Below are 26,060 nucleotides of genomic sequence, written 5' to 3'. Positions count from 1 at the left end.
GGGCCTCTGAAATGTTAACAGTTCTGGTCACTGCACTGTAGGAAGGATGTGATTGCATTGGGAGAGGGTGCACAGGAGATTCACCAAGATGGACTGATTCAGCGATGAGGGGAGACTAGATAGACTGGGTTTGTTTTCCTTAGAGTAGAGAAGGCTAAGAGAGATCTGATTGAGCAGTACAAAGTTCTAAGCTGCATAGACAGGTAGATAGGGAGAAACATTTTCCCTTAATAGAGGGGTCAATAACCAGGGGCACAGGTTTAAGGTAAGGAGCAGGACATTTAGAGGGAAATTGAAGAAACATTTTTTTTCACCCAGAGGGTGGTAGGAATCTGGAACTCACTGCCTGAAAAGGTGGTGGCAGGAAACCTCAGGACATTTTCGAAGTATTTAGATGAGCATTTGAAACACCATAGCATACAAGGGCCAGGTGCTGGAAAATGGGATTAGAATAGATGGATGAGCCAAAGGACCTCTTTCCACACTGTAAACGTCTATGACGTTATGAAAGAAGTTGTTGTCATATTCTGGTCTGTCTCATTGTTTCTAAATCCTGAGAACCTCACATTCAGCTAAGAATCTCACATTAGCAGGACGAGTGAGGCTGAAAAGTGACTCCAGAATTAGGAACTGAGTGTAGTGCGGAACAGAGAATAAATCACCACCATTCCTCTGCTGTAATTTGAGACTTTGCAATCAGGGCGATCATCAACAGAAACAGTCCTGGGAAAGAGCCAATAAAATATTACACAGAATTATCCTTTAAGAGTGAGACAAAATATAACACATAAATTACTCACTGTCTGATTTTTTTTTCTACAGTCCTGGTGTCTGACAAGATCATCCTCATCTACATTGGAACAATTTGCAAAATGCAACAATAAGAGTTGTGGAAATAAAAAACACAAAATGATGGAAACAGTCAGCAAAGCTGACGCCAATCAGAGCAAAGAGGAAACAACATTAATGAGCTGAATATTCCTCAATATTGTCAATCACTAGAAGAGGCAGGGCATGTGGAAAAGGTAGTTAATAAAGCACGCTGTGCTCTTTGCTTTATCAATAGCAGCAGAGAGTCCCAAAGCAGAGAGATGATGTTGAACTTATACAGGATGTTGTTTAGACCTTAGCCAGACTATTGTGCTCACTTGCAGGCACCACATTATAGGAAGATAGAAACGCATTAGAGAGAGTGCAGAAGAAGTTTCCAAAAATGGTTCCAGGAATGAGAAACTTCAGTTAGGAGCACAGATTGGAGAAGTTGGGTCTATTTTCCCTAGAGAGGAGAAGGCTAAGAGGAGATTTGATAGAAGTTAACAAAATTATGACTGAACTGGACAGAGCCTCTAGTGAGAAACTGTTCTCACTTGTAAAAGGATCAAGAACCAGAGGGCACAGATGTAAGGTCATTTGCAAGAGAAGGGTCTGGAATGTGCTTCCTGGAAATGTGGTGGTTGCAGGTTCAGTTGAAGCATTCAGGAGGGTATTGGATGGCTATTTGATTAGAGATGACATGCAGCGATATGGGGAAAAGGCAGAAGATTGGCACAAAATCAGAGTGTGAATTCAGAATGCTTGTGCAGATGCAACGGGGCAGAAGGCTTCCTACTGCACAGTAACAATTCTGCGATCGCCCAGATGTTGGCACATTTTGCAGGTTTCAATCTCGCTCGGAAGCGGGAACAGATCAGGGAGCTCGTCCACCTTGAGATTTCCGAGGTTTGCACCTGGTCCCATCCAATGGACACAGGACCAGAAAAGTTCAGAACTTCCATTCAAAGTTCCGAGAACAATCATGCTGAAATGTTAACTCTGCTTGTCTCTCCACAGATGCTGCCTGACCTGCTGAGTTTCTCTAGCATTTCCTGGTTTTCTTTCAGATTCCTAGCAGGCATAGGATTTGACTGGTGAATAGAAACATGAGGTGTATTTGGAGATGGATGTTCCCTGTATTAACAATAGGCCAACAATTAACAGTTTAAAAAGTGACACAAACCAATGTGCATTGTAACTTTCTACACAGACATCTCAGACTTCAGCTGACAATGCTGTCCACTGGTCTCTTGTGTATCACAACATCGGTTTGGATCATAGAGTCCCTACAGCGTGGAAACAGGCCATTTGGCCCATTGAGTCCGGACTAACTCCCCGAAAAGCATCCCACTCAGACGTACCCCTCTACATTCCTCCCTGTAACCCTGCAATTCCCATGACTAATCTACCTAGCCTGCACTGAGGGAGGAAACCGGAGCACCCGGAGGAAACGCATGCAGACACAGGGAGAATGTGCAAACTCCACACAGACAGTCGCCTGAGGGGGGATCAAACCTGGGTCCCTGGTGCTGTGAGGCAGCGGTGCTAACCATGGTGCCACCGTGCCACTCTAAATGTGGGGGAATCCTGCTGCCTACCACCAGCTTCATTCAAAATTAGCACAACAGCGGGGCCTGCGAATCTGAAGAAATTGCCGACCTTTTTCCACAGAGACTGGGGTTTGAAGCTGTTTCTCCTCGTTCCCGGCAGGATGGATTTCTGCTTTGATTTCATCTTTCTGGAAAATGCAACAGTCAGAACGTTAAACACAGCAGACAGAAACACACACACACACACAGACACACACACAGACACAAAGAAATCACCTGTAGTTATATAGTGCCGTGCACAACCTCAGGACATCCCAAGTCAACAAAGTACTTTAGAAATGTGGTCCCTGTTGTAATGCAGGAACCTTGCGCATTGCTTCAACAGGATTGAACCAATGACTGGACACAAAGAGGGGAAAGCCGGGGAAAGGAGCACTGGGAGAACCTGGGATTCCTATAACGGAAAATAGGAGCAGGAGTAGGCCATTCGGCCTTTCAACTGTGTTCCACCATACGATCATCCAACTCACACCGTGTTCCCGCCTTCACCCCGTAACTTTCGATCCCTTTAGTCCCAAGAACGATATCTATCTCCCTCCTTAAAACCTTCAATGTTTTGACCTCAACCGCTCTCTGTGGCAGAGAATTCCACAAGTTCACCACTCTCGGGGTGAAGAAATTTCTTCTCATCTCAGTCCTAAATTCGATTTGATTTATTGTTGTCACACGTACTATGATACAGTGAAAAGTGTGGTTTTGCATGCTATACAGGCAGATCACACCATACAAAGTGCATCAGGGCAGCAGAACAGACTGCAGAGTACAGTTTTACAGCCACAGAGATGGTGCAGAGAGAGAGAGAGAGAGGGAACATTTGAGATGTTTGTTCAAATGTCTGATAACAGCAGCGAAGAAGCTGTTATTGAATCTATTGTACATGTATTCAAACATCTGTATATTCTGCTCGACAGAAGGCGGTGGAAGAGAGTATAACTGGGGTGGGAGGGGTCTTTGGTTATGTTGGCTGCTTTCCTGAGGCAGTGGGACGTACAGATGGAGTCAATGGATGGAAGGCTGGTTTGTGTGACGGACTGTGTTCACAACTCTCTGTAGTTTCTTGCAGTCTTGGGAAAAGAAGTTGCCAAACAACTCTGTGATGCATCCGAATGCTTTCTATGGTGCATCTACAAAAAGTGGTAAGAGACCTTGTGGACATGCCGAATTTCCTTAGCCTCCTGAGGATGTAGAGACATTGACGCGTTTTCTTGACTGTCATGTCAACATGGGTGGACCAGTACAGGTTCATCACTCCCTGGAACTTGACCATCTCTAACTGATACAGACTCTGCTTCCTGACGTCAATGACCAGCTCCTTTGTTTTGCAGAAGCTGATTAAGGGATTATAGTTTTTTTACACCATGCCATCTATCGCTTTCCTGTATTCCTTCTTTGTTGTTTGAGATCCGACCTGCAATGGTGGTGCTGTCAGCAAACTTATAAACGGAGCTGGGGTGGAATTTGACCACACACTTGTGCGTGCATGCGGAGTATAGTGGGGGGCCTAAGTACGCAGCCCTGCTGGGCACCAGTGTCTACAATTGTAGTGGAGAAGGTGTTGTCGTCTATTTTTACTTATTGTGGTCTACAAGTCCAGGTATAGAGAGGGAATCAAGACTTAGGTTTGGAGATGAGTTTGTTTGGAATTATGGTGTTGAATTCGAAACTGTAGTCCATAAGTAGGAGCACGATGTAGGTATCCTTGTTATCCAGATGTTTCAGTGTAGGGCCAGGGAGATGGCATCTGTCGTGGACCGAATGGTAGGCGAACTGTAGTGGATCCAGGCAATCTGGGAGGCTGGAGTTGATGTGAGCAATGACTAACCTCTCAAAGCACTTCATAATGACAGATGTCAGAGCCACTGGGCGGTTGTCATTGAGGCAGGCGGCATGATTTTTTTTTGGCACCAGAATGACAGTGGCCTTCTTGAAGCAGGTGGGGACTTCATAAGGACAAAATCTGAGCGCACGCTGGGGACTCCATGTGGGCCAGTCACTTCCTGTGGGTTTGCTGTCAAGAGGCCGATCTAATGTCAGTGGCAGTGACCATGGGTCCAGGGCTGCTGGGATAGGTGACATCATTTCACTGACCTTCTGTTCAAAGTGAGTGTGGAATACATCGAGCTCGTTGGGTAAGGATGTAATGTTGCCCATGATTCTGTTTAACTTCACTTTGTAGCCCGTTACGTTGTGTAAGCCTTGCCCCAAACGATGGGTGTCCGTGTGGTTTGTCTGGGTCTCCAGCTTCATTTGGTCTCGCCTCTTGGCAGCTCTGATGGTCTACCCCGCATCAATAAACTGTGAGTCCCCCAATTCTGTACGTCCTGGTAATCGGGAATATCCTCCCAGCATTTATCCTGTCTAGTCCTGTGAGAATTTTATGAGATTGCCCCCTTCATTCTTCTGAACTCCAGTGAATATAATCCTAACCAATCCAGTCTCCCTTCATACACCAGTCCTGCCATCCCAGGAATCAGTCTGGTAAACTTTCGCTCCACTCCCTCTATCGCCAGAACATCCTTCCTCAGGTAAGGAAACCCAAGCTGCATACAGTACTCCAGTATGGTTTCACCAGGGCCTGGCAAAAATGAAGCAAGACATCCCTGCTCCTGGACTCAAATCCTCTCAAATAGCAGTTAGCTTCTTCACCATCTACTGCACCTTACTTTCAGTGACATGTGTACAAGGACACCCAGCTCTCACAACATCTCTCCCTTTCCCAACCTGTCTCCATTCAGATAATAGTCCACCCTCCCAAAGTGGATAACTTCACATTTGCCCACGTTGTACCGCATCTGCCCACTGTATTTGCCCACTCACTCAGCCTGCCTGGGTCACACTGCAGCATCTCTGCAATCTCCGTCCCAACTGTACGTGGGGCAAAGACTGCACACGCTCAGAGAAAAAGCTGATGTCATTGGTGAGCGACAGCAGACGAATGCCAGTCTCAAAGATGGTGTCGCGGGAAGCACACACTTGGAAAAGCTCTTCAAAGCTTTAAGTAATCTTCAGAAAATAACAACAAATGAACAAAATGGGCAAATGGAAGGGGTGGGGGTTGGGGAGCGGATGCCTCTGATGGGCTCAGGTGGCTGGTAAAGATGGGTCTCCAACTCCAGAACATGTGGGCCCACATCGAGTTGCCTCGACCTTAATATAGGCTTTAAAATAAATTAATGTGAATATCTTTCTTGCCCAGTGCAATTTCCTGTATTACTTGGAAACACAGAGTGACTCTGTATGTGGGTGGAGACAGTGTCACAGACAAACAGTCCCTGGCCTTCCTATTCTTGATTCACATATTCTCATATTACAATATTGCTGCGACAGTCTATCTTTAGCTATTGTTCATGCGAATAACTTGAAGATATTGAACTGTCTTCTCGAATAAAATGGGTTTCCTGGAAATGAGGTCAGTGTAATGTGAGCTGTAATCCACCTTCTTATGGGAGAAAGTCATGTGACTTTGGAACAAAGCCAAGCAAAGCTTTTAAGGAGATAAAATACTCAGTTTACTGTCCTTAATTGATGGAAAAATTGGCTTTGGAAGACACTAAGCTGATGGTTGCCCAGCAACCCTTCTGGATTGTTTTCTGTTTTCACAAACCTATGGAGATACAAGGAAGCAAATCTCCAAAGGCTATGAGTATCTCTGTCCTTCTCTTGGTCGAAGTACTTGAGACTTTGATTAAGCTTCCACCTCTCAGTATTTTGGTTATCTTGTAAACCCTGGAAAGCTGAAGCACAACCATTCTCTAAAGCCCTGGAACCAGCTGGAATTCTAACCGAACTGAAGCTTGTTTAGGAAATATTCCACTGGTTTAGAGCAGTCAGCAGTTCCATTTCGTCAACAAGGATTCAACAAATTCCACTTTTTGTTTTCCAGACCATCGGCCTACAAGGCTTTTCTATTGTCCTTTAAAAATATCATCTCTGCAGAATCTTCGTTGTGTGTGTGTGTCTAATTCGGGATTGAAAGGGGATATATTTCCAATTCCAGACTATGGAGTCTAGATGCTATCCAGTTTTGCCACTTGTTTTTAAGAATGAGTTTTGTTTTACAATCAATGGATCATTCTGTGTTCATCTAAACAAGCATGGACAGAATCTTTTATTCCGGATAGAGGTACAAAAGCCATTTGGCAAGCTGCACTACAGAATGGGGGCTGAATAGCTCAGATGGCTGGTCTGTAACATACAGTGACACCAACAGCATGGGTTCAATTCCCACTGTGGCTAAGGTTAACCATTAAAGGACTCTCCTTCTCCATCCCTCCCCTCACCTGAGGCGTGGTGACCCTCAGGTTAAACTTACTAACGGTCATCTCTCTCTAAATTGGAAGCAGCCCCCTGAGATGCTGGTGACTTTCCCTTTTGTTAATACCGCAGGGTACAATGCTGTGTGTCCCTTATTGATTGCGGTATGCATTAATGATCCAGGCATGAAGCTAGGAGGCTTGATCTATGAGTTCACAGATGACATGAAAAGTAATGTTGTGCTAAATAATGGGGAGGAAAGCCTGAGAATACAGGACAATAAAGATGGATTGGTCAGATGGCAGAAGTGGCAAATGGAATTTAATCCTGAAAGGTGTGAGTTGATGCATGTTAGGATGGCTAACAAGGTAAGGGAGTATGAAATGGTAGGACCATAGGAAGTACAGAGGATTAGAGGGATCTGGGTGTGCAGGTCCATAGATCCTTGAAGGTAGCAGGACAGGTAGATAATGTGGTTAAGGAGGTATATGGAATACTTGCTTTTATTAGTCAAGGCATTGAATACAAGAGCAAGGAGGTTACAATGGAGCTGTAAGTAACATTGGTTAGGTCACAGCTGGAGTACTATAGGCAGTTCTGTGGTCACTGCACAATAGGAAGGATGTGATTGCACTAGGAGGGTGCAGAGGAGATACACCAGGATGTTGCCTCAGTTATGAAGACAGATTAGATAGATGCAATTGTTTTTCTTATAGCAGAGAAGGCTGAGGGGAATCTGATTGAGCTGTACAAATTTCTAAGCTGCATAGGCAGGGTAGGTGGGGAGAAAGCTTTCCCCTTAGTACAGCGGTCAATAACCAGGGGCACAGGTTGAAGGTAAGGAGCAGAAGGTTTACAAGAGATTTGAGGAAACATTTTTTCACCCAGAGGGTGTTAGTAATCTGGAACTCACTGCCTGAAAAGGTGTGGTGGCAGGAACCCTCAGGGCATTTTCGAAGTATTTAGATGAACATTTGAAACACCACAGCATACAAGGCTACGGGCCAAGTGCTGGAAAATGGGATTAGGACAGATGGATGTTTGATGACCGTTGTGGACTCATTGAGACTTTTTCCGTGCTGTAAAAACTCTCATACTTTATGACCCTAAATTGGATATTTTGGAGACTGAATCAAAACAATTACACAAACGGGGGACTCACAGAGCAGTGGGATGTACTCATCAGCAGATTCCACCCAACTCATCCCTAACAGTATGGCAAAACGCTCAGTTAGGAGGGAAACTATGTGTGGGCGGGGGGGAGGAGTTTACGTTTACTATGGTTACCTTGGAGTCTCCAGTATCACGTCGCCTGGTTCTTTTCATGATCTCTTCTATTCTCTACAAAAAGAAAATTGCCCAGTTAAGGGGAATTGCTCATGTCTTCCGTTGAACTAAAGCCCACCTCCCTCCATGCACCGACCTAACTCTGTGAGCTAACCTTCTTTCGCTCCATTCGCTCCAGCTCGATCTGGTGGATGATCTTTTCCCGTTCTAATCGCTGTCTCTCTGCTGCCTCTCGAGCCTTGGTTTCAGCTTCTTCTCGCTGACGAGAGACAGAAACACAGGGTACAGGCATAAATTACAAACACGGCCACAAAGTAAACTTTGTCTCGCCTTGGCCAAGCCAATTCTGGAAAGAGATTTTGTTCTTTAAGTGGCGACAGTCAATGTCTAATTACAATTTCTTCTGAGTCTGATTACCTTCAACATGTAGGGAGCTGCTGTTCAACTCTGATGACTGCTGAATACCTATTGGAACCATGAAAATGATGTAGCACTTAAGTTTGAGATGTTCCTGATGGGAACTCGGGCTAGATTCTCACTCTCTTACAACAATATGGTAAACGAAACTGCAGCCAACCAGCCAGCTTCTCCCAGATCTGAAATATGTCATAGTGTGTGTCAATGGTCAAGGAACTGCTCTGTCAGGGGGATCAAAACTAGAGGGATACAGCTTCAGATCAAGGGGCGGGGGGGTCAACTATTTTGGGCTGAGATTGGGAGGCAATCCGTCATCCGGAGTGGGGGAGCCAATGGACCTTTGGAATTCTCTAGGCCGGGGGCTGAGGAAGTTCAGTCACGGAGCATGTTCAACACACAGAGACCAATGGAACTATGTGGGTATATGTGGGTAGTACAGAGTGGTGGGGTACAGCGGAGCAGGTGAGTCGAGGGTGTTTGAGTTTGGTGTCTTTGGCTCAGCATGGAAAGGATGGGCCAAGTGGCCCCTTTCTGTGCATTTCTATGGGTTAATGGAGAGGCCTACTAATGTTATGTATACGTATGGTTAGAGAAAGAAAACTGGCTGATCCAGAGAGTTTATGACTGGATTTATATAATTAAATTACGGGACTTAACTTCAGGTTGCCTAAACTTATATTCTGTTGAGCTTAAGGGTGACTTAGTGTTTTAGAGTAATTATCGGGTTTTGCAGGTTAATAGAGATATTCATTCTGGGAAGCAGAATCCAGAAGAAGACAGCACCATTTTAAAATTGGAGTCATTCAGAAGTGAAATCAGAAAACACGTCTATTTCAAAAAGAAGGGAAGTTGGAGTTTTTGTTTTGTCTTATGCTCATCAGGACAAGGAGGCAAGAAACAGACTTGAAGAAAGGGCACACCAATTTATACAGACTGAGAAGAGGGTGCTGAATGGTTGGGTCACTGTTGGCATGAAGATGAAGCAAGGTCAGTTAACTGTCAATCTCAGTTCTCAGAGCTGGCTGGTAGACTCAGATTGGTCAGGGTGTTGTCACGGGAATATCGCAGAGATTGGCAGTCTCCATTACTGTTGTTTTTTTTAAACAATGTGAAAAGTGCAATATTTTGCACAATGTGCCATTATAACGAGGGACTTTAATTATCCAAGTATAGACCAGGATGGTAGCAGTGTAAAGGATGGAGAGGGCCAAGAGATTCTGGCAAGTTTTCTGCAGCAATATGTGTCCAGTGCAACAAGAAAGGAGGCACTGCTAGACCTGGTTCTCATGGATGAGGTGGGCCAAATAGATGGGTGTCAATGGGGGACTGCAGAAGAAATTTACAAAGATGCTGCCAGGACTCCAGGGACTGAGTTATAGGGAGAGGATGGACAAGCCAAGACTTTTTTCTTTAGAACGTAGGAGACTGAAGGGGGATCTTATAGAGGTGTAAAAAATCATGAGAGGCATGGATAGGATGAATGCACTCAGTCTTTGTCCCAGGGTTAGGGAATTGAGGACTAGAGGGCATCAGTTTAAGGTAAGAGGGGAAAGAATACATGGGAACCTGAGGGACAACTTTTTTACACAGGGTGTCGAATGAGCTGCCAGTGGAAGTGGTTGAGGTGGGTACATTAACAACATTTAAAAGGCATTTGGACGAATACATGGATAGGAAAGGTTTAGAAGGATATGGGCGAAGTGCAGGGAAATGGGGTTAGCGTGGATAGACATTTTGATTGGTATGGACCAGTTTGGGCCAAAGGGCCTGTCTCTGTGCTGTAGGACTCTATGACTCCTATTGGACAGTCCCTCCAAACACAGGATCAACCTAGTGAACCTTCTCTGGACTGCTTCCAATGCCAGTATATCTTTCCTTAGGTAAAGGGTTCAAAATTGTTCCAAGTACTCCAGCTGTGGTTTGACTAGTGCATTGTGTAATTTTAGCAAAACCTTGCTTTTACACTCCATTCCCTTTGAAACAAGGGCCAATATTTCATTATCCTTCCCTATACCCATTGAGCCTGTATGTCAGCTTTTTGTGATTCACAGAAGAGAACTCCCAAACCATGCTTTACTGCAGCTTTCTGCAGTCCTTCTCTGTTTAAATAATATTTAGCTCCTCTATACTTCACCTCACATTTTCCCAAATTACATTCCATCTCTCAATATTTTGGCTCCTCGCTGAACCGGTCTATATCCCTCTACAGCATCCTCATGTCATTCTCACCACTTGCCTTCCCACCTACTGTTGTGTCACTCTGCAAACTAGGCTATAATGCATTCACTTTCCTTGTCCAAGTCATTAATATCTACTGTTAATAACTGTGACCCCAGCACTGATCCCTGGGGTACTCCATAGTTACAGATCGCCATCCTGAAAATATTTCCCTCATTCCAAATCTCTGTCTTCTATTAGTTAGGCAATCCTGTATCCATGCTTAAATGCTACCTCCAACACTTATTCAGCAGTCGAATGCACAGTACCTAATCAAACCCCCTTCTGAACTCCCAAATGTATTACATCCACCACTTCTCCTTTCTCTATCCTAATTGTCACCTCCTCAAAGAATTCTAATCAATTTGTCAGGCATCATTTACCCTCATGACTCTGCTTGATCATATTTCTAAATACTGAGCTAATTATACCCTTTGTAAAATTCTGACAGACACCAAGCTAACTGCCTATACTGGGTTAGTATCCAGGCAATACTGGGTAATAATCCCTTCCTGGAAAACACATTCAAGACTGAGCTGTGATTTTAGAAAAACGCAACAATTTTTACTGATATCAAACTCTCAAAATCACTGTGACGGTTTTCCAACATTAGCTGCCTGGATTATTATCCCAGTAACGTAACAATGGAATATAAACCCCAGAAGACATTCCACTGACAGAATAGTGTTCTGTTCTCTGCAGTGTTCCCAGGACCTGGGACCCCTGTTGTAAATGATTTGGATAGAGAATGCGGGTGGTCTGATTCATAAGTTTGCGGATGACAGAAAGAGTGGGGGAGCTGCAGATCGTGAGGTGGATTGCCAAAGGATACAAGCAGGATATAGATAACCTGGAGACTTGAGCAGAGAAATGGCAGATGGAGTTTAATCCAGACAAATGCGAGGTGATGCATTTTGGAAGGTCTAATGCAGGAGGGAAGTGTACAGTAAATGGCAGGGTCCTCAGTAGCATTAACATACAGAGAGATGCAGGTGTACAGGTGCACAATTCCCTATACGTGACAACAAGCAGATAAGGTGGTCAAGAAAACATATGGCATGCTTGCTTCATCAGTCGGGACATAGAGAATAAAAATTGCCAAGTCATGTTGAAGCTGCATAGAACTTCAGTTAGGACACATTTGGAATATCGCGTACAGTTCTGGTCACTACATTACCAGAAGGATGTGGAAGCTTTGGAGAGGGTACAGAAACGGTTTACCAGGAGGTTGCCTGGTTTGGAGGCTATTAGCTATGAGGAGAGGTTGGACAAACTTGGTTTGTTTTCACTTGAACGCCAGAGAATGAGGGGAGATCTGATAGAAGTTTACAAAATAATGTGAGGCAGGATAGAATGGATAGTCAGAGTCTTTTTTTGTCCCAGGGTAGAAATGCCAATTATTAGGGGACATAGGTTTATGGTAAAAGAAGGAAACTCCAAGAAGATATGAGAAGCAAATTTTTTTTACACAGGGGTAGCCAGTGCCTGGAATGCGCTGTCAGAGAAGGTGGTGGAGGCAGATACAATAGCAACGTTTAACAGGCATCTTGAGAGGTACATGAATAGATGGGGAATAGATGGATACAGACTCCATAGAAGCACAAAGTTTTAAGTTTAGAAAGGTGTCATGTGTTGGCACAGGCTTGGTGGGCCGAAAGGCCTGTTCCTGTGGTGTATAGTTCTTTGTTCTTGGATCATTACAGCAGTGTGTGATAAGCTGTGACATTACAGTGTTCGCCTGCTCCCAGAACCTTGTGAAGGATCACTGCATCCTTTGGATGGGCTGCAGACTGAGGATAGCAGTGCTGAGGACAGAGCAAACACACACATAACCCCTAACCTGCTGCTCCAGTCTGGCCAGAAGTTCTCTCTCCTGTTGTTCCTGGAGGATTCTTTCCTCTTCTGCCTTCCTCTGGCGCTCCAGCTCCTGCTGTCTTCGCTGTTCCTCGAGTTTTCGTGCCTCTTCCTCACGGTGAGCTTTCTCTTCAGCTTCCCTTCTCTGCAGCTCTTCCTGACGTTTCCTGTAGCGACAACCAGATTTACTCAGAAACTACATCTGCCTTTTCCCAAAATGATGGAATTCACTCAATCACCTATAAACTCAAAAGGAACAACCAGTAAAATTGCTGAATGGGGCACACTAGTCTGACTCTTCATGTAGACCTCAAAACAGAGGATCCGTATGTTCATCTCCAATGGTTACTGGTTTGTCCGTCTGGGTACATTGCTAGTCCTAATGGATGCCATCAATTCTTTCTTTCTTTCATGGCATGTGGGTGCCACTGGTAGGACAGGAATTTATAGACCAACCCTAACTGCCCATGACCAAAGTGTTTTACTCAGCCATTACCGAGGGTAGCTAAGACTCACACACATTGCTATGGGTCTGCAGTTATGTGTAAGGAAGGCCATCCTTAGTGAATTAAATAAACATTTATGACAATGGCTGATCGTTGTTATGATCACTATTACCAAAAAAAATCACAATTAAAAGGGACCTGAGGGACAACATTTTCCATGCTGAGGGTGGTGGGAGTATGGAACGAGCTGCCAGAGGAAGTGGTAGAGGTGAGGACAATTACAACATTTAAAAGGCATCTGGATAGGCACATGGATAGGAAGATATGGGCCAAACACAGGCAAATGGGACTAGTTCAGCTTAGGATACCTGGTCGGCATGGACGAGTTGGGCCGAAGGGTCTGTTTCCAGGCTGTATGACTCCAAAACAGTGATTATGAAACTATCATCAGGTGTTGGAGAAACGCATCTGCCTCACTAATGTCCTTTAGGGAAGGAAATCTGCCATCCTTACCTGATCTGGCCTACATGTGACTCCAGACCCACAGCAATGTGGCTGACTCTTAACAGCCCTCTGAAATGGCCAGGCAAGGCAGTTTGGGATGGGTGATAAATGCTGGGCCTTATCAGTGATACCCACAGCCCATCACTAGGAAAAGTCCAAAACATTTCAAACGGTTCTCAGCGTTGCTATATTGGGTCACGTGTGAGAAGTCCCAACTTAGCATTTCTTCCAACTGGAGGTTTACTGCACCCCGCGACAGCCTGAATCTGCCCCAACATCCCTCCAATTGCCATCAAACCCGAATGAAGTGACTCCGTCATACCTACTTCACCTTCGTTTTGGGGATGAGCTTCAGAACGCAGAGAGGACCCCAGTTCCCTGCCTCCATCCAGCCCTGTCTTTCTGCTCTTTTGGGTGGGGCAATTAAAGTCAAGTCTTTGTCCGTAATTTGCTATCTCTGGACTCTGAAACACCCCGTCCTCTGGCCCCTGACTAACTCAGAATGGCTCCATCCAAGCTTGCTGACCTACGGTGGTTCCTGGTCCATTTGAAAATTTCCTATCTTTATGTTCAAATCACAATGTGGCCACTCCCTGCTCCCTACCTCTGTGACCTACCACCCTCCCAAACCTCTGTGCTCTTCTGCATCTGGCCTCTTGAGAAGCTCTGATAATAATCACATTAGAGTCCATGCCTTCAGCTGCCTGAGGAGTACAGAATCACCACCTTAAACATCTCCCACCCTCGTTTAAGGCATTCCTAATAACTGCGTTCTTTGAGCAAAGGTTTGGTTATTAGCTCCAGCAAAGCGTCATATCTGGTTTGGTAACGTTTTGTAACATCAGAGGTGAACAATCAAATGTTGTTGTATAGTAATGGAATGTAGTCAGGGAACATATAACTTTCATCACTCGAATAAAGGCAAAATACTGCAAATCTGAAACAAGCACAGGGAATGCTGAAGAAACTCAACACATCTGGCAGCATCTGTGGGCAGAGAAAACGTTTCCAGCCTGGTGTTACTCATCATCTGATTCTTTAGACATCTCATTTTCCACTTAGACTCTTCACAGCCTCGAAGTGTCAATACTGAATTCAATAACTTCAGGAACTGACTGCATTGTGTTTCCATTTTTCTTTCCTTCTCTCCCCTCTCCCCACCCCATAACAGCCTTGTTTGCGCCTTCTGCACTTTGCTCTAAGTAGAAAGGACCCATTCTCTCCCTTTCACACCTTAATTTATTCCCTTTCACCTCTCCCTCCACAGATGCTGCCAGAACTGCTTAGCAGCTCCAGCATTCAAAGAATCCCTACAGTATGGAAGCAGGCCATTTTGGGCCATCAAATCCACAATTAATCTTCTGAAAAGCATCCCACCCAGATCCACCTCCCTATCCTATCCCTGCAACTCGCATGTCTAATCCACCTAGCTGCACATCCACTAGTGGGCAATTTGGAATGGCCAATCCATCTATCCTGCACATCTTTGGACCGAGGAAACCAGAGCACCCGGAGGAAACCCACGCAGGCACGGGGAGAACGTGCAAACTCCACACAGACAGATTCCCAAGGCTGGAATCGAACCCATGTCCCTGGCACTGTGAGGCAGCAGTGCTAACCACTGTGCCACTGTTCCGTGTGCTTCAGTGAGTGGAGCCCGGTTACGAACATTGTGTAGGCCAGCCCATTACCTTTCTGCTTCCTCTTGCTCCAGCCGCTCCTTCTCCTCCAGCTCCTTCTGCAGCCGGATGTACCTCCGCCTTTCTGCTAGCAGCTTCGCCGCTGCCTCCGGGTTCGTCGTCCCCGCGGTGGTCTTTGTAGAGGACGCGTCTGAAAGGGGGAAGCACCAAGAGGCGGGTCGGTCAGTCGGAGGCGTGCTGCTACTCAGCACAACAGCCTATGGTGCTGGCGAAACCGCGCAACTGGACAAATAGAATGGTATCGAGTTCAACATGGCAGCAATAACAAAACAGCACGTTCTATCACCTTGCCTGTACCCCCGGCACGGGTAACTGGAACAAACAGAATAGGCTCAGATTTAGAATTATAGAATCCCCACAGTGTGGGGGCAGGCCATTCAGCCCATTGAGTCCACCCTAACCCTCTGAAGAGCATCCCACCAGACCCATACCATCCCTGTAACCCTTGCATTTCCCATGACAAACCCACCTAAGCCTGTACATCCCTGAACACTGTGGGCAATTTAGCATGGCCAATCCACCCTAACCTGCACATCTTTGGACTGTGGGAGGAAACTGGAGCACCTAGAGGAAACCCACACAGACCTGGGGAGAATGTGCAGACTCCACACAGACAGTTGCCCAAGGCTGGAATTGAACCTGGGGCCCTGCTGCTGTGAAGCAGTAGTGCTAGCCACTGAGCCACCATGCAGCCCTTATCGTAACAATAAGGAATTTCTTCCCTCCGAGGACAGAGATTCTACAGGAATTTTCTTTCCCGGATTTAGGATATTCGAGATAGATTTCTACATATTTAAAACTTCAAGAGGTATGGGAATAGTCAGGAAAATGGCATTGAGGCACTCAATTGGCTATATTCTCATTCTTAATGGTGCAGCAAACCACATGGGCTGAGTGGCCTTTTTCTGCTCCTCATGCTTATATTCTTATCACAGATCAGTCACAAGCTGAGCAGGACGCCAAGGTGCCATGGGATGCTAATAATCCCACATCAATGGATAAGGAGTAAAATACAGGAAAAGGGGGTCGGGGAAACAAACAAAAAACAGCCTTGCAGTGGTAAAACAGATAAAATATCACAGCTCTCTTTATGTTTGCTGTTCTTCCAGCTGCCCTTTTCTCCCAATTGCCCAGCCTCAGGCTTGTTAAGGTTGTGACAGAGGGCAGTTACATCTCAGCCAGACTGGTTAAGGACAGTAGATATCCTTCCCTAACAGGGAACGAGAACGGGCTTTTACGCCAATCTGAAGTCCTTGAACTGAAAGAGAGTAATTTTTCTGACAGCATGTTCTCAAACTTGGGACTGGGGCTCAGACATAGACAAAAACCGTGCCATTATACTCTTTGGTGCTTTGATTCATAGAAACATAGGAAACAGGAGCTGAAGCATGAGAAGACGGGGCATTATCCAAGTAGCACAGATATAAAATAAGAGATAGTGGGCTAAGAGTGGAGTTGAGTAGAGTTTACTTTGGCCCAGGGAATGCTGAGAGTCTGGAACTCGCTATCTGAAAGAGTGATTCGAATGAGAAACTCTCATAAAACTTAAGCAATATTTGAATATTCACTCGTTGTGCTGTAACCTCCAAGAGCTATGGGCCAAAAGCTGTAAAATGGGCTTTGTGTTGTCAGGTCTCTAGAGGCCAGTGTGGACACAATGGGCCAAATGGCTTCCTTTCTTGATTCCGCCATGAGACATCGGCATTGCTGTCTACACCAGCATTTATTGCCCATCTCTAACTGCCCAGAGGGCAGTTAAGAGTCACATTGCTATGGGTCTGGAGTCGTGTCTAGGCCAGACCAGGTAAACATGGTGGATTTCCTCTCCCTAAAGGACATTAGTGTACCAGATGGGTCTTTACAACAATCAGCAGTGGTCACCATTTGATCAGCTTTTTTAATTCCAGACTTTTAGTGAACTCAAATTTCAGTTTCTGCACCTCTAAATTGATCATTAGGCTCATCAAGCCTGCTCAATTCAAACTCAACTTGTGCTCTCAACTGCACTTTCCTGCCTGCTCTATTTCCCTCGATTCCCTCAGACAGGAAAAATAAATCAATCGGTCTTAGCCTGCAATACGTTCAGCACCACAGTGCCCCCCACAGCCCCGTGGGGTAGATGGTTCCATTTCTCCTCATCTCAGTCCCAAATTGTTGACCCTTTGTCCTGAAGCTTTGACTCTAGTCCTTAGGCTACTGGATCTCCTTATGTGACGCACGTCAAACTGGTGCTCTGGCGAAGCATCCAGAGATGTTTTATGGCTCTAAAGGGGCTAGGTGAATGCAAGCTGTTGCTGTAATCACCTTCAGCTAGAGCTGCTTTCTTCCGGTCATGCTCCTTGACTGGTGTAGTCACTGGAGTCTCGCTTTCTGCCAGCTCTGGGGATTTAGCGTTGTTCCCTGTAGTGTCCTCCGACTTCTGCCGCACCAGCTCTCCCTTGTCTTTGGTCTTTTTTTTACTTTCTGCAGTGTTATGAGAAGACGGTCGTCTTTTCATGGGCGAAGACTTGCTGCTGGAAGTGGGAGATGGCGGAAGCTCTTTGCTGGAGCTGGGAGAGCGCGTTCGAATCTTTGAGTTGGCCCTGCAGGACAGTCAGCAAAAAACATTCCACACACTTGTTGAACCATGACACATACTTCATGCGTTTTGTACTTGTGTTGCTGCTGTGTTCAGTCTTTCTCGAGAAACTAACAAAAACTTAGCCCATCCTTTTCAGATTTTCAGATTTATACCAATAGTTGTTTGGGCTGCAAAAGTGTGGCTGCAAAAGAGACATATTTTGTCCAATTTTTCATCTTTCACCCATCAGGACATTTCATAAGAATACCAAAGTAAAGTAAAAATAACATTTACATTGCACGAAAGGATAGCATTGACTGGTTGGCAAGTGGACTCTGATTGGTACAGCCATTGAGAATGCACCAGTTTATGATGACTGGCAGTTAATTGTCCAATGGTGTTTATATTGTAAACTAGGCAGGTCGGTCAAGGCATTGCTCTGAGAAATGAAGTAGACAATGGCTGCAAATTATTTTGTCACATTGAAACAGGTGGAACATTTGTTCTTTCAGTCTGGAAAGAATAGGATCTCGTGCATTAAAGTATCTACCTTCTCCTGCACAGGAGTGTGTCAGGCTATGAGCTCAATGGACAATCCTAAATTTATCATCACCATAAATCTTTGCACACTCAGGGTTATGTAGCAAATGCTGACCATTTGCAGAATCATCTCTGGTACTGGACACTTTTGATGGGAGTTTTTCAAATGTGAGCTGCTTAGGCGTAGTCAGTACCTTGCTCATTGCAAACAGCCAAAGAATTTGCTGCCACTCTTTATGACATACCACCGATATCAGACCATCAATGAAATTCATATACCGTGTTAGTCAAAACCTGGCAGTTAACTGTCAGGTGTCATCAACTGGTGCAATATCCATAGCAAAAGGTCTACCAAACAGGACCAACTTGGCAACCAATGAGCACTGCCTTCTCATGACCCATAAATTTTGTATTCTGTTTACACCTGACATTTGTGGTGGGCACGTTGTTGCAAGTGATTCTGAAAGGTAGGAGTTACATGTATTTGGAGAGGCAAGGACTGATTAGGGATTGTCGGCATGGTTTTGTGTGAGGGAATTTGTGTCTCACAAACTTGATTGAGTTTTTTGAGGAAGCAACCAAAAGAAAAGATTGATGAGAGCAGAGCAGTAGACGTTGTTTACATGGACTTCAGTAAGGCCTTTGACAAGGTTCCACATGGTAGACTGATTTGTAAAGTTAGATCAGATGGCATTCAGGGACAGCTTGCCAATTGGACACAAAATTGGCTTGCCAGTTGGAAACAGAGAGTGGTGGTGGAGGGTTGTTTGTTGGTCTGGGTCTGGAGGCCTGTGACCAGTGGTGTTCCACAGGGATCGGTACTGGGTGCACTTTCGTTTGTCATATTTATATAAATAATTTAGATGAGAATATAGAAGGCATGGTTAGCAAGTTTGTGGATGACACCAAAACTGGTTGCATGATGAACAATGAAGAAGATTATCTAAGATGGCAAAGAGATCTTGATCAATTGGGTCAATGGCTGAGGAGTGGCAGATGGAGTTTAATTTGGATAAATGCAAAGTATTCCATTTTGGTAAAACAAACAAGGGCAGGACTTATACAATTAATGGTAGGGCCCTGAATAATGTTGTAGAACAGAGAAACCTAGGGGTTCAGGTACATAATTCTTTGAAATTTATGCCACATGTAGACAGGGTGGTTAAGAAGGCGTTTAGCACGCTTGCCTTCATTGTTCAGATCTTTGAGTACAGGAGTTAGGATGTCATGTTTAGGTTGTACAGGACATTGGCGAGGTCTCTTCTGGAGTACTGTATGTAGTTCTGGTTGCCCTGTTATAGGAAGGATATTATTAAATGGAGAGGGTGCAGAAGAGATTTACCAGGATGTTGACAGAAATGGAGAGTTTGAGTCATAAGGAGAAGGTGGGACTTTTTCCACTGGAGTGTAGGAGGTTGAGGGGCGAACATATTGAGGTTAATAAAATCATGAGGGGCATAGATGAGGTGAATAGCAAGGGTCTTTTCCCTAGGGTGGGGGAATTTAAAAGTAAGGGACACATTTTTAAAGTGACAGGAGAAAGTTTTATAAAGAACACGAGGGGCAACATTTTTACACAGAGAGTGGTTCGTGTGTGGAATGAACTTCCGGAGGAAGTGATGGATGCGGGTACAATTACAACATTTAAAAGACATTTGGATAAGTACTTGAATAGGAAAGATTTGGAGGGATATGGTCCAAGCGCAGGCAAGTGGGACCAGTTTAGTTTGGCATTATGGTCGGTATGGACCAGTTGGACTGAAAGGTCTGTTTCAGTGCTGTATGACTCAATGAGTCTACTTCATCTGGTGAATTGTTCTGATCAGTCCAAGGTGAAAAGTTTAACAGAATGTTTTATTTTAATTCAGTAATATATTTATATTGTTATGGTGGTTCAGTTTGTAGCACTGTAGTTCCTGAATTAAGAGGGTTCAAATCTCAATCCAGTAATGGGACATACCAATGCAGTACTGAGGGAGTGCTGCACTGTTAGAGGCACAGACTTTCACATAAGATGTTCCACCGTAAGATGAGTGTAACTGCCCCACTGTTTTACTTCAGAGAAGGCCCCCACTTGTCTTCATCAATAATTATGTTACCACAAACTAAAAGGTGATGTGATCACTTCCGCGTTGCTGTTTATGGGAGCTTGCTGTGTACAATTCGCCTGATGTGTTTCTTACATTACAACTGCGACTAGTCTTCAGAAGGAGCTTCAATGTCTAGACAGTGCACTGGGAGATTCTACAGCAATCCATGGTTTATGGGATTGGAACACTGGAGACCAAAGTTCTCAGAGTTGGGAAAACTTGGCCTGAGCTTTAAAAATGCAGCGTGGGCTCCGCAATGCAAAATTCCTGCCTGCAATTCTGATAGGTCCACTCCTTGCTGGTGGGGGAGAGGGTGGGTATGGTCCACTCACACAGGAAACCTGAACTTAAAACTCATTTCCAATGGTCCTGAGTTCAAACAGACCCTATTTTGACTGTTGCAGGGCACTTACTGCACAATGTGGCAACCACGGATTGAAGGAGTGGATGTAAACAATCTTAATGGGCAGACAAGATCTGTTTTATGTGTCAAGGTCTGAAGAGTTTCTTTAAATATTGATTTGTTGGGTGGTAGTGGCACAGTGGTTAGCGCTGCTGCCTCACAGCACCAGGGACCCAGGTTCAATTCCACCTTTGGGCAACTGTCTCTGTGGAGTTTGCATGTTCTCCCTGTGTCTGTGTGGGTTTGCTCCAGTCCCCTCCCATAGACCAAAGATATGTAGGTTTGATGGATTGGCCATGCTAAATTTCCCATAGTGTCCAGAAATGTGCAGGCTAGGTGGGTTGGCCATGGGAAATATGGGGTTAGGATAGGTGGGTAGGATGCTCTTGGGAGGATTGATGCAGACTTGATGGGCTGAACAGCCTCTGTATTTGCGCTGTAAGGATCTTATGTTTCTTTAAATATTTACAAAAGTCTGAAGCCGTGAGAATAAAAACAAAATCCCCTGCTTTGATTGCCTGGCCATCTGGTGCAGAAACACGAGCACATTCTCATTTCGATACCAGCCTTTGTTGATATTTCCCCAAGGGCTATAGTGAATTGATTATGAATGCTTGGGTGGGTTTCAAAAACTGTAATTCCAGGTAGGGGTTCTGAATTTCCAGTTTGAGTGATAGTTTAAATCAGCTATTAAAGCATTAACTGTGTCTAATGTTGGTTCAGAATATAAGTCTGGTTTTATTATCGATTGACTACTTAAATGCTTTGAATGGATTTTATTCTGTTGTCAGGTGTGTATAAAGGGGCTATGTCAGAGTGTTCAAATTTCATTATATTTTTTCCATTTCCATGCGGCTCCTGACACTTCCCTATGGGGAATACTGACTGAGTGACTATGGGATGGGAATAGTGGGAAAGCAGGTGCAGGGCTGGTTGATTTGGATTGCAAACACATCCTGGCATGGGTGCTCTGAGGGGGACACAGATGGTAGGGGTGTGAGAGCTGAAGTCTAAAGGGCTTCACCGCTTCTAAAAGAAAATGGTGTAACACAGTCCCAGGGAACTGAGGAGAGCCATCCAACCATCCAACTTCGGAAGCTCCACACTTCCATTGCCACCACACTCTGTTTCCAAGGACGGTATCCCATCCCTGCCTGCTCCCTAAAGAAGAAAACAGTGCGTACTGAGGGCACTTTTAGTGGGAATTCAGCCCCAGATGCGTTAGACATCTCTCCAACTTGTTGTATGCAACTTACAAACTGTATTGTTCCACTGGGAAGGCAATTGAACCACATCGATGCTATGTAGGAAACTCAATGAGGAGTCCAGAACATCTGAATGGCTCTGCATTATTAGAATTCTGGAGGAGGCTTTAGGAATTAATAGGCAGCTCAGTGTAGGACTCAGGACTCAGAAGAAATCCCTACGACCTGAGGAAGATGGAATGTGGTAGAGTCATACAACACGGAAGCAGACCCTTCAGTCCAACATGTCCATGCCTACCACGTTTCTGAAACTGTACGAGTCCCATTTGCCTGCATTTGGCCCATATCCCTCTGAACCCTTCCCATCATGTACCTGTCTTTTAAATGTTGTCATTGTACCAGCCACCACCACTTCCTTTGACAGCTCGTTCCATACACCCACCACCTCCTGTGTAAAAAAGTTGCCCCTCAGGTCCCTTTTAAATCTTTCCCCTCTCACCTTAAACCTATGCGCTCTAGTTTTGGACTCCCCTATCCTACAGAAAAAGACCTTTTGCTATTCACTCTATCTATACCCCCTCATGGTTTTATAAACCTCTATAAGTTCACCTCTCAACCTCCTACAGTCCAGGGAAAAAAGTCCCAGCCTATTCAGCCTTCTTTATAACTCAAACCCTCTAGTCCTGGTAACATTCTTGTAAATCTTTGCTGCACCCTTTCCAATTTTATCCTTCCTACAGCAGGGCAACCAGAACTGTACACAAAAGAGGCCTCATCAATGTCCTGTACAGCTGTAACATGACGTCCCAACTCCTATATTCAATGCACTGACCAATGAAGGCAAGCATGCTAAATGCCTTCTTTGCCATCCTGTCTACCCGTGACACCACTTTCAAGGAACTATGCATCTGAACCCCTAGGTCTCTGTTCGATAACACTCCCTAGGGCCCTACCATGAGCTGTGTAAGCCCTGCCCTCGTCTGTCTTAGCAAAATGGAACACCTTGCATTTATCAAAATTAAACTCCATCTGCCACTCCTTGGCCCACTGGCCCAGTTGATCTGAATCTCACTGTAATCTTAGATAATCTGACCAGTATATCATCAATTTTGGTGTCATCTGTAAACTTAATAACCACGTTTCCGATATTCTCATCCAAATCATTTATATAAGTGACAAACAACAATGGACCCAGCACTGATACTTCCAGCACCGTGCTGAATCCAGGACTCCAGACCGAAAAACCCTCTATCACCACCTTCTGTCTCTTACCGTCAAACCAATTTTGTTTCCAATTGGCTAGCTCTCCCTGAATCCCATGTGATCCAACTTTACCAACCAGTCTACCATGCGGAATCTTGTCAAAGGCCTTGCTAAAGTCCATGTAGACAACATTCACCAGTCTACCCTCATCTATCTTCTTGGTCATGTCCTCAAGGTTTTATGTTGGGAGAAGCCGTGAGAGTCAAGGAAAAAGCTGGTATTAACTAATTAGAGCAGTTGCTAAAGTGGAGTCTGAGAAACACACAGGTAGCATTATTTGATGTAACTGGCCAAGACTGGAGCTCAGGGGAAATCCCAGTTTTAGTTTGGCAAAGTTAGCTGTCAGTGAAAAGCTGGGTTTATGCCTATAAATTAGGACTCGAGCGTACTTCAGAGTCCAGGGGGGTATAGACCCAGGAAGGCAGGATGGTTTACCAGAATGGGAAAGGTCGTTGAGGCAGTCCACAACATGGAGGCTCTTGGGAAGGAGCATCAAGGGGCCAATTATGGAGTAACACACGTGATGTGGCTTGACTATATTTGCTATTTGAATAGTGCCATTTAATCACTGCCTGCTCCCCACATTTAGCCCAAATTGATTCTGGATGTTCATAGATTCCCTACAAATCTGGAAGCAGGACATTCGGCCCGTCGAGTCAACACCAGCCCTCAGAAGACCATCCCACCCAAATCCACCCCCTATCCCATCCCCGCATTTTCTACCATGGACTCTATGGGCAATTTAGCATGGCCAATCCGCCTAACCTGAACATCTTTGGACTGTGGGAGGAAACCCACGCAGACACGGGTAGAATGTGCAAACTCCACAGACGGTCACCCGAGGGTGGAATTGAATCTGGGTCCCTGGCGCTGTGAGGGTGCAGTGCTAAGGGCATTGTGGGTCAACCTACAGCTGGTGGACTGCAGCAGTTCAAGAAGGCAGCTCACCACCACCTTCTCAAGGGGACAACTAGAGATAGGCAAGAAATGCTGAGCCAGCCAGCAACTCCCACATCCCACAAATAAATAAAAAAGAGTTGTACATATATTTCTAGATTGTATTAGTGTGATAATGTTTTTAGAACAGTTTCTTGTTTGTACAAAATCAAACTTATGGCTTTGTTGACTTAGTGAGTCTTTTGGATCTCACACTTTGTTGACATTAAAAAGTAAAAGCTATTGGTCACAAGCCAGACTGTAATGTTAATTTGGCAGCACAGCGAACGGTTACAAGAATGGGAGAGGAGACAATTGCCTATGATGAGTAAATTGAGCTGATACTCCCTGGAGTTTAGAAGAATGAGATGGTCTACAAGAGTCTGAAGGGTGGGTAATGAGCGACTGCTGTCCTTTGGTTGGGGAAATCCAGGATAAGATGATGATCATTTAGGGCTGAGACAAGGAGACATTTCTTCACTGAAATGGCTGTGACACGTTGGAATTCTCAATCTCAGAGGAGCTCCGTATTTAATACTGGGAAAGGTAGATTTTTGGTCTCTTGGTGAGTGGATAGGAAAGAGGAGTTGATGCTCATGTTGAGTGTTAGAACAGGCTTGTTGGGCCAAATGGTTACTCATGCTCCTCTTGCCGGTATCCAAGCCCATAAACCTTTGCCTCCCGGCGGGGATGCTAGCTCTGAACTAAGTCACCTGTTGACTTTTGGACAGTTAACATGATCACTCACTTCACAGCAGGTGACGATGACCTCTTGGACATGTTTGCGGGAGACTGAGATCTTCTGAGAGTGGACGTCACACTTGACACAGGCCCGGGGGATGGCTGCCTTTTTGCCTTTTTTGTTTTCTCTGTCTAAAAGAAAGAGTTTTTGATTTAAATTCATGGAAAGAATCTAGAAAAATTGAAATATGAATAAAGCCGAAAGAAAAATAAAACATTGGCATACGCACACAGGCAGTCACTGAACCTGGGTCCCTAACACTGGGAGGCAGCAGTGCTAACCACTGAGCCACCATGACCTTATTGAGCAAGGTAGCAGGCTCGAGGGGCCAAGTGTCCTACCCCTGCTCTTAATTCATATGTTCTTTCAGAAGTAGTACAGTGAGAATTCAGGACTCTACAGTGAAGGGCAAGGGTGGCAAGTTCAGGGAACCCTGGATTTCAAGGAGAAAGACATTGTGGCCAGGGATTTCAATTGGGATAGTGAGGTTCTAGAATGCATTAGGATTAACAAAGAGGTGGAATTTGACATTTTAATAGGCATACAGTGCATAAATCCCCAGGGCCTGATGAAATGACTCCCAGGCTGCTGAGGCCCTGGTGGATATATTTTATACTTTGCTGGCCGTCGGTGAAGTGCCAGATGACAGGAGGATGGCTAATGGGGTTCCTTTGTTCAGGAAGGACAACAGGGACAGACCAGGTAATTACAGACCCCAGACAGGCCGATGTCAGTGGCAGGGAAATTATTGGAAAAAAATTCTGAGAGACAGGATCAATCAACACTCAGATAGGGAGGAATTGATCAGGGGTGGTCAGCACGGGTTTGTTACAGGGAGGTCTTGTCTGATTAATTTAATTGAGTGTTTTGAAAAGGTGACTAAATACGTTGATGAGGGTAGTACAGTTGATACGATCTACATAGACTTTGGCAAAATCCCACATGGAAGGCTGCACCAAAAGGTGGGATCCCATGGGATCCAAGGCAAGTTGGCAAACTGGATCCCAAATCTGGTTTACAAATAGGAGGCAAAAGGTAGAGGATTGATTTTGTGATTGGAAGCCTGTGACCAGTGGAGTACCAGAGGGATCAGTGCTGGGACGCTTGCTGTTTGTTATGTACATTAACGACTTCAACATGAATGTAGAAGGTATAATTATTAAGTTTGCAGATGACGCGAACATTGGTGTTGTTGCTCACGAGCAGGATGGTCTCAGGC

General features: G+C 45.0%; 1 protein-coding gene across 1 annotated transcript in view; it reads right to left on the bottom strand.

Moving 5' to 3' along the window:
• Positions 1-25,815, bottom strand: part of LOC109920650 (MAP7 domain-containing protein 2-like) — a 36,593-nt gene extending 10,778 nt beyond the window's left edge. Inside the window, exons 1-8 of the mRNA XM_048602556.1 lie at positions 25,729-25,815; positions 24,848-24,972; positions 17,407-17,684; positions 15,094-15,232; positions 12,439-12,619; positions 8,119-8,223; positions 7,965-8,018; positions 2,473-2,551 (exon numbers count right to left, since the gene is read on the bottom strand). Of these exons, the coding sequence (XP_048458513.1) occupies positions 2,473-2,551; positions 7,965-8,018; positions 8,119-8,223; positions 12,439-12,619; positions 15,094-15,232; positions 17,407-17,684; positions 24,848-24,972; positions 25,729-25,815 (1,048 nt within the window). The remainder of the gene's footprint in view (positions 1-2,472; positions 2,552-7,964; positions 8,019-8,118; positions 8,224-12,438; positions 12,620-15,093; positions 15,233-17,406; positions 17,685-24,847; positions 24,973-25,728) is intronic.
• Between the last annotated feature and the right edge of the window lie 245 nt (positions 25,816-26,060).

This window comes from Rhincodon typus, chromosome 11 (assembly GCF_021869965.1).
Source record: "Rhincodon typus isolate 14 chromosome 11, sRhiTyp1.1, whole genome shotgun sequence".
Taxonomy (NCBI): Eukaryota; Metazoa; Chordata; class Chondrichthyes; order Orectolobiformes; family Rhincodontidae; genus Rhincodon; species Rhincodon typus.
The sequence above is the reverse complement of the archived record's forward strand: the minus strand, read 5'-3'. Positions and strand labels throughout refer to the sequence as shown.